This window comes from Alligator sinensis, unplaced genomic scaffold, assembly GCF_000455745.1.
Source record: "Alligator sinensis unplaced genomic scaffold, ASM45574v1 scaffold1178_1, whole genome shotgun sequence".
Classification (NCBI taxonomy): domain Eukaryota; kingdom Metazoa; phylum Chordata; order Crocodylia; family Alligatoridae; genus Alligator; species Alligator sinensis.
The window spans coordinates 544,448-557,129 of record NW_005842596.1 but is presented as its reverse complement, the minus strand read 5'-3'; the positions used below and the strand labels follow the sequence as shown (position 1 = coordinate 557,129).

Below are 12,682 nucleotides of genomic sequence, written 5' to 3'. Positions count from 1 at the left end.
CAGTAATAGAGATGGCTGCATTCAGCTGATGCCAACAATGAATGTGGTAGCATCAACTAGAGGCAGCTTCTTTGCCACTGCCACCTCCTCCCTCGAAATCTGTTAAACACAGTCACTGCCTGCAGAAGTGGTGGGGCAAGCTAGGAGAGCAGGGGACAGGGCAAGCTGTCAGTGACAGGCTTCCCTGAGGGCAGGGGGTGTAAAAGATTATCTCACTATCCCCAACTTGGTTGGAGAGTGCACCTTTGCAGTGACTGTGTAGTGCTGCAACCTTGGGACTGTGTACATGTGCGCATCCCCGTACCACTTTTTATAGTGCTGCAAAGTGTTGAGCCAGTTCATAGCACTAGCACTATTAATGAACATGTGCCCATAGCCCAGATTTATCAGTGTTGTGGGCACAGAAAATTCACTTTGCTGCTTCTCTGTATAGGGCATTCTAGAACCACACTTGTGCAGGCCTTGGGGAAATGATTTCATAGAAGCTATGTTGGGCTCATCTTGCATTTGGATCACTTGCTCTTCACTGCTGTCTGCTTTTTCATTTTAAGATGAGTATTTTTATTCCTAACATACCTGTGGCTTTAAGTACAGGATAATTGCTGTGCCACCATCTAGTGGATCCCTTGTGGAACTGGCTGTTTATAGACACACCTTTACTTATGCATATATTGCTCTATTTTAAACCTCTTGGAATGAAACCTGAATAATCAGTGTGACCATTTTCTGTCTAACTCAGCCTAGAATTTATAAAGACCTACGAAGTGCAAGCAGTACATTCCTTTATCATTTTTCATGAATTCTATATTATTTAGTTTTTAGTTCAATTTGTGTCCTGTTGAGTTTTATTTTTGGATGGGATGCTGCCTTTAACCCTATTATCTGAATTTTAATCTCTCTCTCATGTTTGACAGAAGGGTTGAAACTGATAGCTGTAATTACCTTTATCCCAAACTCCTTTACTTTTTCTGTGGCATTTGTCCTTTCCCTTGCTTTATCTATTAGTCTTCTGACACTGAAACTTGATTGATATTAGCTTAATGACAAGGGGCCAAATTCTGCTCCTCAGTTCACCCATGCAAACTCATTGAGGCCATATGAAAAAATGTCATTAAGGGAGCTTTAAAAAAAATCACCTGGCCAAACAATCAGAATAGACATTTCTGGCTTATTCCTGTATTCACTCCAGTCACTGTATAACAGAAGTTCTGTCAGCTTTTCAGAAGAGGTGAGTCATTGCCACTTTTATTTGGGATTAACAGCAAAATCTCCAGATAATTCCATTAACTCAAAAACTCAAATGTAAGCAAGAACTGACAGCATCCTGTAAAGCAAAAGTAATAAGAGGACACAGGGGATAGTATACTTAAATGAAATGCACATTATTATTAGTTTTTGGAATGTCTTTCTAATATAGATGATCAAGGACATAATTGGCAATATATTTAACTGCCAGCATAGTCTCTTCACAGGTTGCCTCTATCTGAGATTCAGGGAGCAGAAAGCCGTATCTGCCTGCATCACGGAGCTCAAAGGTGAAAGCATACTTGATGCCTTGATTGTAAGCCCAGTCATCAGAGCCCCCAGCAGCTGGATCTGTATTTGAAGTGGGAGGGGAAAAAACTTAGCTAGAGAAGGAGCAACAAAGCATTGCTAGCCAGCAGAGAATCTAACACATGTCTATCAAATCATGCAGGTGTAAATGTGAGGAGGACAGATAAAAAGTTTTAAGATACAATGCACCATTTGTGTACATCCTGATCCCAGAATCATTTCTAAAAATGATCTCCATAGATCTTTAAAAAAGGGCCTGGACAATTTTGCCTTTATTATTTAAGGGAGGGAAAAAATATTAGTTTTTGTCTTGTTTGGCTTCCATTTCAGACAGGTGCTACGTTTCAGACAGGATAATGCCATGGAGAATGAAGAACCAAAATGTTTCGCTCTTCTAAAGTTGTGAACCTCACTGTACCAATTCTGCCTTACAGTACTGCAGGTGGCCTAACACTTTTAGGTTCAGGAAGTGTTAGGTTCCAGAAAGGGGACCAGAGGAAGGACAGGCTTTATTTTATCCTATGACTGTCACAGAATAACAGAAAATAACATGCCATTGACCATGGTTGAAGGCAACTTCAGGCTAAAAAGAGCTTGTGATACTATAGTCATGTATATTTGTAGACTCTGGAAATCTAGAAAATCTGAAGCCCACAATTATCATGTTTTAATCTCAGATGGGATAATGCTATGGAGAATGAAGAACCAACTTTGGAATTTCTAAAATAGCCCCACCCACTTTGTGTCTGGATAGTACATATGTGCTCAGTGAATCTTGTTGTGAGCCCACGGGCATTAGTTTGCACGCATTTGTGGAACCAGGAAGGTTGTAGATGTATTTTTATACATTGAGTGTAATTGGACTCCTCGTGAAGAAAAATACTGCTCTGTGAGTGAAGATATTGAAGTCTAGCTCATCATGATACACAGTTTTCTTGCAATGACCATACAAGGAATTCTTACTACAATCAATTATGTACAATTAGGCTTATACTTACAGATTGTAGTGGCTCCTGGACCATAGATATATTTTGTCCTGTACAATGTAGCCAGCTCTTTAACTGCAGCACCAGCAAGGGCATCCTGTCAGGAATGAGAAATGATTTTTAGGTATTTAATAGCTTTTACTCAGAAATCCAAGTTAATTCATTAGCTGGTAGCGGGGGTGGGCTTTGAGAAGCTTAAAATGATTTTACCTGTTGTATATCTTTGAGACTCATTAGTAATACTCATAAGGTTATTGTCTAGCAATCTACAAATTTCTACTGTGTGTTTCTTCAGCATAAACATAGCCTATCAATAAATAGCCCTAATTTTGAACTTTATATGGAGCCAGGAAACAAAGGGGACAACAAGATACAGGGATTACTACAACTTGTATCTGTGAGTGGAAATAAAGAATGTGAAGAAATATTAGAGTGAGGCTTCGGTCTGGTAGACATATTTGTTGTGGTAGCTATGTAGATTCAAGGCTTTATTTTTCTTCTTCTTGCACAGGTATTAATTCTGAACAATACTAGTTTAGTCACTGGAGGTGCACAGTAAAAATGGTGTAAGAGAAATCAGAAATAGGTCTTGTCAATTCCAGATCCTACCAGTGTGACTCACAGGAGGCCATACATTATCCTTCACTTCCATTCTTTTCAGTGAAAGGTCCCTGTGCAAATTGGGACTCATTCAACTCTCACTGATTTCAATGTGAGTTGGATCAAGTCCATCCACAGTAAAATACTGTCCGGGGTGTTTGCATTAAGAAAAATTATAGCCTTTCTTTTGGAAAGTGTGGCTTTTCCATTTCTTCATAGAGCATGTTGGTAATAAAATATGGAAAATATTACTAACAGATGACAAATATTTGCTTGTATTTTATTAGTTGAAAGCAGATGTTTAACACGAGAATAAGCAATGGATTGCATGTATGCCCCCTATAGTTCACAGTTAAATGACATGGTACTCCCAAGAATTTTTCAAATCTTCTGTTTCTCTCTTGTTGCACTATAGATTATCCCTCCAAAGAAGAGAGACTTTAAATAAGTCTGTGACTTCTGTTTAGTTTCTGCACATCTTTATAAACTGTTCCAAAAACAAAAACACAACTCTCCATACTCACGTTAAAACAGTAGGTTTTTCTGTTGTAAGCTAGTAACTTCTGACTATGCCAGTGAGAGGCTTCAGCTGTAAAATGTACACTGAGAAGTAGATTTTGAACACCCCAGAAATCTGGGCTTTTGGTTTGCTGCATTCCATGGAGGCCATTAACAGAAGGTAGATTTAGGTCTGAGAGCAGGTTTCAAATGCTCCCCAAAGACTGATAGTGCTTGATTGCTGAGTTTTGATTTTGGCCTCTGTCTTTTCTAAGTATAGGTAATTGTAAGAGTGCTGTTTTGATGTACAGTGCCCCTCTGTACACATGCAGGTAAAGGCAAAATGGGAGCTAATACACGATTGAAAGCGTGGGGCTTGCAGCAGTAGCAGTGTTCTGGTGCTAACCCCCCGGTGAGCCTTGTAAAGTGTGGTGCTCACTGTGGGGCCAGCGGGGAGAATGCTGCCACCACTGTGAACCCCACACCTCCTGACGCGCACAGCACGGGCAGCACTCTCCCCACTGCCAGCCCTGCACCTCATGAGGGTCACTGGAGTAGCTGCATTCTCCTCCCTGGCCCTGCTGTGAGACCCACAGCCAACGCTGCTGCCCCTACTGTGAGGCTTTTCAGGTGTAGGGCTCTCTGTAGGGGCAGTGCCGGGAATGCTGTCACCTCTGTGAGCCTTGTCAGCTATGCGTCTTGCAGATAAATCAGGAAAATTGAGGCACAACTGTGTGGATTTCTTTCTGAGGGGTTTATTTTCTTTTTGTAGATCCCGTTGAACAACTGGTTGTGCTAGTTAGAGGATTATTTTACTGTTGTACTGTAAAGTGCTCTTGAACTCTCAAGAATCTCTCACTTGTGGGGGAAATCCCAGTTAAACACTAGTTAAAACCAAGTAACATTGCTGAAATAAGTGGAGCCACTCTAAATGTATGCAATGTAACTGGGAGCAAAGTGGTTTCCAGTCCCACATTTATTGCAGAAACTGCTTGATCCAGGACAGTCCTGGTGCTGATCTCTCAGCTTGCTTTCTAGTGATTAAATTTTGCTTAATCTTGTGCAGTCTGTCACCTAGCCAGTGGAATAAAAGGGCCACATGGCCTGATCTTGTTATTTTATTTAATTCACACCCTTTTAACCTAAGTTTTCAGTTACTAGACTAATGAAAATCATGTATTGCTGGTCTTCCTCCTGACTATATCTCGGGGCTTGTGCTAACAAGATAATTTATTAGGCTAAGCAGCTTCTAACTGCTCATAGATTATCTTTTGGGAGCTGCCTCCTTATCTTTGCTCCTGTATCATCAATTCAGATTTGCCTTAGCAAATTGTTGCTGGTTCAAACACAGCGGGACTTTAATGAGGCGGCTGCTGCACGGAGGCAGGTTCTTTTGACGTCAGTGGGCTATTGGATGAGAATATTGACATCATAGTGTCATCCCAGGATCTTGAAAAAACATGGGCACACTCACTTCCAAACCCATTCTTTCATCAGCAGTAAGCTCTGCCCTGCTCAAGATAGACTTCTTGGGGCTCTAAATTGTACTTTTCACTTTAACTGTCTCACAAATTATTCAGGGGTCCCTTGATTGTCCTTTGCAGTGATAGTGTTATGGCTCCCTCTACATGTACAGGTAAAGGTGCAATGGGATCTAATGTACGATCCACACAGTTGCGCCTCCTGCTATACCACATGTGAATGGCAGGAGGCATGATTGTGGGATCATGCATTACATCCAGCCATGCCTTATTGCTAGTGTAGGGTTCTTGCCCTGTCTGTTGGCAAGAAGCAGGCTCCCATGGCTGGAAGCCCACTTTGTTGACAGGGCTCCCAGTCATGGGGACCATGTACAGATGGGACCAAGAGTCCCATGCCTGATGGGGTTCTCAGTCCTGACTGACATATGTGTGGTGCAGGTGAGAGTCCTGTCAGGCATGGGACTCTTGGTCCTGGCTGTGCCCCAAGGGCCACTGAGACAAAAAGCCCTGTCAGCTGTTGGATTTTGGTCTCCCAGCTGTGGGGGTATGTAGAATACCCCATGGCTGAAAGATCAAAAGGTTGGGGGATGACAGCAACTGTGGTCTCCCAACTCCTGCCTGGAGCACCCCCAGGCCCCTGTGGCTGAGAGACTACATTGGCTGTGATCTCCCAATCCAGGGGCATGTTGTGTCCCCCCAGCAGCTAGGAGATCACAGCAGCTGCAACTGGATAGAAACCAGCTTTAAAGTTTTTACACATTTTCAAGCAATAACTTTATAGTTGGTTGGACCTTTTTAAGGTTCAACTGGCTATATGGGCATGATAGTTCATTTGCCCATGTAGCCAGTATAAAGTTATTGAACAACTAAAAAAGTAATTGTGCAATAGATGTAGCATGTAGAGTGGGCCTACAAGTCCAAAATGTGAACCTAGCCATCTTTAATATATCCACCCTTCTTTATATGCAGCGAGTGCTGTATAGCCATTCCAAAGCATTCCATGTTGTTAGCGTATTCTCATCCAGTGCTACTGAACTGAGGCAAATGTATCCTGGGGCTGTTGGAGATTTGCTACACAAGCAAGAGGGAAGAAGCTGCTAGTAAAGCTGTCTTACTGAGAATTGGAAGATTGCTAGTCCAATGTGATAACAGTTTGTAGGAAGTAATGTGAAAGGCAAGAGAGCATATCCAAAAGCCACTTTTCTTTGCCCCAGTACAACCACATCTAAAAAAGAATCCATTCCTCCCTAAATCCTTTCTCTTTATTTTTGTTTATTTGTGCTCCACAATCAATACTATTAACATGTAATTGTAATAGATAAAACAATCAATCAAAAAGCAGCTAGAGAACTTAGATGTTCAGGCTCTGGGGGGCAAAATATAGCTGATGAACCTATTGATTAGACAAGTATGACTCAGCTGTAAAGCCCCAAGTAACTACAAGCTCTTTTTTGTGTTTTTGTTCACAAGTACCCTCAAAATGAACACTAATAAATTGCAGTACTGCTTTTTAGACTTCATTTTTAGATTTCCAGTGAATAGTAATCCGGGCCTAATTAATTAATTACGGTAGTCACCACAAGGTTTAGTGATCCCTATAAGGCTGTCTTCAGCCTACTCAGGGGCTTAAATGGGTTGTAAATAATATGTAAGCCTAATGGAAAAAGTTGAATATCACCAATCATGAACAGTAACCAATAGGTAATGGTGACCAGTGTTTTTCCGGTAACTTGAATCCTGCCAAACATTCTACTAAAACCTAGTACCTAGATACTTTATTTGTAATTATCCATGTATAAATATAGAATTTGTTGCCTGACAAAAATACAATAATCTAGCAGTTATTTTAACGGTATTTGTTGGTTTAACTGTTAATTAGAATTTTCCCATACTAAGAAGGATTCTTGAGACCTATAACCAGTAATGCAGTGAAAAAATTATCTAGCAAACAAAGTAATTTGTTACATTTTTGCAGTCCCTAGGTTTAAGTTAATACATCTAGCCATGGTCCTGATGAGAGGAACATCAAGAGCTATCTACATCTAGTAAACATAATATCTAAACTCAGTTTACAGCCTATTCAAATACGAAAGAAGATTTGGGAAATTTTTGCTGAAAATGAGTGAATGGGATGACCTCATGGGAAGCTGAGGCCAAAGTGGGAGCAAATTCAAAATACAGACTAAAGGTTTCTAAACAAAGTGATTAAGCATACACAGGCTTACGATGAGAGAGCAACAAAATGTAAATATTAAAAGAAAAATTAAGGGAAGTTTGGCTGTGAAAGGGACAAGGCAAATTTTCGGGGTTCATGAAAGCATATATTCCCTTTTGTGCAGGGCAACACCCAGATTTATAATAGTGAAGGGAGTTTATGAAACAGGCTGAATGTGTTCATTCTGATAGACAACGTACTTCTTCCAAGAAAACATTACAGAATTCTTGTGCAGTTCATGTCAATTTCCTCAGTTGACCCATTTTATTTTCTTGTCTGGGGTTTCATCATTGTCATTCAAGCATTGCATGGAAAACTGGATATTTTCATGCTTAATATAAGGCAATACTTTCATTTCCACAAGGGGGAAACATGAATGGAGAACAAATTTACTAGAAAATCCCATTTGTGTAGATCCCCAAATACCCTAGAGGTCTACCTGGTGAATTTGAAGAGAGGGGTTGGGAGGGATAAAATACCTGTGGGGTTGCTCAAGCAGAAATGGCATTGTAGTTCTGGAATCCCTCAGAGAAAAAATGCCGTGTACAGTGGTTGTTTCCATCTTACTTACCTACTCAGGTGCTCACTGCCTACTTGCTGAGCCCTGTTTAAAGCTGGCAAAAAAGAGAGGTTGGCCTGGAAGAAAGGAGGCAACAGCCTATATTGATCCCTCTGCTCTCTATTTTTATAGATTTAGGGTGCTGTTAATGCCAGGTTACTTGATTTTTTCCCTCTTACTTCCAGGCCTCCCACTGGAATGCAGCATGAGCCCCATGATATTAACCTATCTTAATTAAGTACTGTGGAGCAATATGTTAAAATAATAATGATATGCAGGCATGAAGTTTTGTTTAACCACATGTCTTATCACACAGTAAAAAGATAAGAAATGGCAACTATATTTCCTATAATTTATTAGATCTGTCAGACTAAAAATAAACATCTAAGATAAGATAATAGGCCTATTAATCTTACTTCTTCATTTATGGAATGGTTTACAATCCATTTATTTGCCAACACAATTTGTATAAAGGTTGAGAGTCTAGTTTTCCAGACTTTCTCTCAATACTGTTTCTAGGCAGATCTTTGCAGAAGTGAAACACATTCAACACCCTACAGTTATTGCCTTTTTATGTTTTTTCCCTTCCATATTTGCTGTCTCTTTTTAGCTGATGAAAAGTTTCAAGAAGAAACCCTAATTTATTTTGGTATGGTTCATGTGAATTTATTTAGGTTGCTGGAAACCAACAGAAATCTATTGACTGGTGGGATTTTGGATCAGGCACTTTCTGTGTAGACATCCCATCTAAAGATGATATGAATTGGTTGGTATTGTGTCTCGTTCTCAAAAGCTAAAATTTTTTTGGCTAAGAATATCTTCCCTTATTAAAGTCAGGTTTTGCATAAGTGGAATCTCTTTGAGATATTCCTGCTGTCTTTTTGTTGGGAGCTCCAATTTAGAAAGTATTTTCCCTTAATTAGAATATGAGGACAGTTGATCAGGTCACCTTTAAGTGGCGGTGAGATATGTGGTTGCTTTGTGGTGGGAAATAATAGAACTCCCTCTGGGATCATGTGGCTGTTTTAAAATATGGGATAAATTTTACAATGGGATGACTAACATATGAAGTGAAATCAATGGATGAGTAGGCATACAGCTAGCATTTCTGAAGTACTATTTATTTTTTTATGTTGAACAATAATAAAAAAATCATTCTTTGAGCCAAAAGAAATTGGGTTTTTTATTATTATTAATAAAATTTTTAAAACCTTAGCAGGGATGATTGTACCTAATCTTCATTTTTATTTTATTCCTCCAGATTATAATAGAACAGGGCAGTTAATATGAAAATTGTTCATCCAGAAAAAGAAAAAGTAACAGTGAAGAACAAGAAAAGTATATTAGCCCTTTCCTACTGTCCATGTTTTGTGTCTTTAAGGTTTCTTTCTTTTTCTGTGTGTGTTTGAGTGTTAATACAAATGTTTTCCATGTAATGCTGTGAAAAACATGTTGTATGTATGTGTCACTACATTTGGGCTTGACTTAAAAAATTAGGCAGAAGTTCACAAAAACTTCTAATGTGATCTTGTCAAAGGAGTTTGAGCATTTGCATTGTTTACCTATTTAAATTAAACTAGAACATGTTAATTAGGAAATATTTTGAAAAAATAAAACACAAAAAAACTGAGAATTGACTGTAGTTCCCTGGGGTTTTATAATTAAAATAGCTTGGTATGTAAAGTAACATGGAAAATGCAACAAAACCTTGAAATCCATTCCTATTAAGCTGCAAAATGTCCAAGAAGAAAGCATAAAGTTGGCCATTCACTTCATATGGGCTTCAGAATTATGACATTCATTTGGGAGCCTTCATAAATCTGTCATAATCTCCCAGCAAGATGGCCTACTTAATGCTATTGCCTTGGACTTCTGGCAGCTTTCAGGGAAGACAGAGGATCAAGATTTCTTTTGTTTTGTTTTGGTTTTTTTTGCTATGTCGCTTTTCTTGCCAACAATTGTAATGGCTAATATTCCACGGAATTGAAGTAATTTTATTATTTATGATGATTTTATTGCTTTCTTTTTTATTGTATGAAATGTTTATAACTTTTGCACAAAAAGTCCTTTTTAAAAAGAATAAATAATTCATGTACCAAATTGCCGTTAGCAGACTCAAACAGCACTCAGGCTAGGGTGTGCCTCTACATTTCAAATAAAACATTATTCCTTTCAAACACTAGAATATTTTCCCTTTTTCAGAATAATGTGTATTTGAATGTGGCTTTATTCAAGGACATCTGAAACTGAAGCACCATCTATCTGCTGCTAGTATGTAGCTATGATAGTTGGCAAAACAGACTGCCCAATGGGCCTGATACTGCCTCACTCCAGTCAATGGAACGCTGAAATTTTATTTTTAATACCAGATTTTCTCAAATACAACACATTCCTTTCCCCCCCAAAACAGCTGCTGAAAATAGGTGTGTGCAGTATATGCAGGAAATATGGTAAGAGCAGTTTCTGCCACTTGCTGCATGAAACAGAAAGTAATATCTGCAGTAATTCACAGGGAACAGAACAATTAACAGGCTCCACTTCCTGGCTGCTGCTGCTCTATTACTACAAGGAAAGAGCTTTTTTTCTTCATTTTGCCTTGTAAAAACAAGGCATGTGTTATTCTAGGGCATGTTGTATATTCTGGGGCATGAAAATAGATAATAATAAGTCCCAGACTTATGTTTCAGGGCCAGATCATTCTGCTCAATAATATCTGCAGAGCTAGGAGCAATTTACACAAGCTGTGGGTCTAGCCCAGAGAGCATAATGTTGCAATACAATGTATTGCAGCTGGATACAGTGTTACCTATTGAAAGTTCCCCATGTTGGGGTACAGAGGTAACTCTTTTGTAATGTTAGTTCAGTGCTCTAGCCAATTGCCTGCAGGGACAAGAAGTGTTTCCCTTGAGTGCCTTATTGGTTTCTGTAGGGTGGATAGGGAGTGGGAGTTGTTTGCTTTCCTCTGAAATGTTAGATATTGGCCACAGCTAAGGCTGGGAGTTTTGACTGGGAAATACTGATGCTCCTAGTGATATTTAGAAATCTCACAGATTCCTGGCTTGGGGGCCTTGCTGTTCTGCTCAAGATCAAACCAATTGTCAAATTTGGGGTCAGGAAAAAATATCCCCCTCACCGTTCCCCCCCTCCCCCCCACCTCCCAGTCAGATTGTCAAGAACCAATGAAATATTTGCCTTCCTTTTTAGCATGGTGCATGGTCTTGTTCTTGGTATCCTCTGAATATACAGTATTAACCAATTCTCTGTAATTGCAATGGATGGGCACTGGCACTGACCTGGTCAGACACCCTTGCTTTTTTGTCTGCGACATACTGTAGAATGGTTTTGTAGTTATGGTGTATTAGGGTTTAGAGTGGATGATATTTAGGAGTATTTGGGTAAATGGTTGTCCATGAAAGCAGGGGACTGGGCTCTATGGCTTGAGAGGCCCCTTTTTATTCTATTTCCTATGGTTCTAAGAAGTGCTGTGTAACTTAGATCTCTTTATGGCACAGCTTGAGGTCAAGCCTATCTTTATATTCTTGTATGATGGATATGAACCATGGATTCTTATGCATCTCCTACGCGTAATCCTTCTTGTAGGCAGAAGGAATTCACTGTCTTATAATATAAAAGATTAAAGTATTTTCAATAGATGGTTATTCAAAGTTTTCGAGATGTATAAGAAAATCTCTGAAGATAAACTGACCTAAATAGCAAGTGATGATATGTGCTTATGCTCCCCACAACATCAACATTTCAAAGAGCTACAAAGAGTTCCTACTTACCAGCTCATTGTGGTTCTTTGCCTGATCATAAGTATAAGAATAGGGAAACAGCAACATTTGGGAATAGGAGTGAATAGTTAAGTACGCCTTGATAGTAGAAAGATGTTTACGAATAAAATCAGCCAGAGCTTTGGTCTCCTTTTCGGACTCAGGTGCGCTGCCACAGTAAGTGTCATCACAAGGACGTTTTGAGGCACCAACGGCTGCAAGGAGAAATTAATATTGCACTTAATTAAATGTAGTGATGTTGATGGACCTTTGAAAAATTAGCTAAAACCACCAGTGCCATCCTTTAGACTTTTTAGTCAGCTTTAATTTAGCCTTTTAGTACTTATATCACGTACACAAACAAAACATTTGTATGCTCAAATGCCATTGGGCGGTATAACACAGCATTTGGCAAATATTTTATCTGTACTGTATTTGAAGTGTTTCTACATGTGCTATTAATGCTATGAAGGCTTACTGCACAGTAAAGTACTACACAGTAAGCCTTCCCTGCTGGTTTTGCTCCCAATGGGCGGATCCACATGAGTACACATGTGCGTCTTGCAGAGTCTCAAAGCCCTTTGGGACCTTGCAAGAGGCACATGTGGGAATGCAAAATTAGGCCTTGGATATCCAGGGGTCAAAAAAAACCCATGGGGGAAAAAAGCAGGGCAGGGCAATGTCCTGGACTGTGCCCTGAGGCAACCGGAAGCTTGGTCCTCCACAGAGACGCTCTGTTAGCCTGCCAGAGCATCTTTATGGCTGGCCTTAACCCCGGTGCTGAAGCATGCTGCCTGCTGGTGCAGGGCAAGCAGCATGCCAGCAGGAAGCTGGACCTGGACTCCTACCGGTAAGTAGGGGGAGGGGAAGGGCTGGAGGAGCAGGGAGGGGACCATGGGAGGACCCCCGCTGGCCCCACCCACTGTCCCATCCCCCTGGATCACTGCCCTGCCCAGCCCTATCCCCTGCCTGCTCCTTCAAGCCCTCCCAGTTGCTGCCCCACCCGGCCCCAGCCC

At 40.2% G+C, this 12,682-nt stretch overlaps 1 protein-coding gene across 1 annotated transcript in view; it reads right to left on the bottom strand.

Annotated features, from left to right (window-relative positions):
* Positions 1–1,244: 1,244 nt before the first annotated feature.
* LOC102371682 (carboxypeptidase B) overlaps positions 1,245–12,682 on the bottom strand; it is a 28,254-nt gene continuing 16,816 nt past the window's right edge. Inside the window, exons 9-11 of the mRNA XM_014524336.2 lie at positions 11,679–11,881; positions 2,553–2,637; positions 1,245–1,596 (exon numbers count right to left, since the gene is read on the bottom strand). Of these exons, the coding sequence (XP_014379822.1) occupies positions 1,409–1,596; positions 2,553–2,637; positions 11,679–11,881 (476 nt within the window). The 3' untranslated portion in view covers positions 1,245–1,408. The remainder of the gene's footprint in view (positions 1,597–2,552; positions 2,638–11,678; positions 11,882–12,682) is intronic.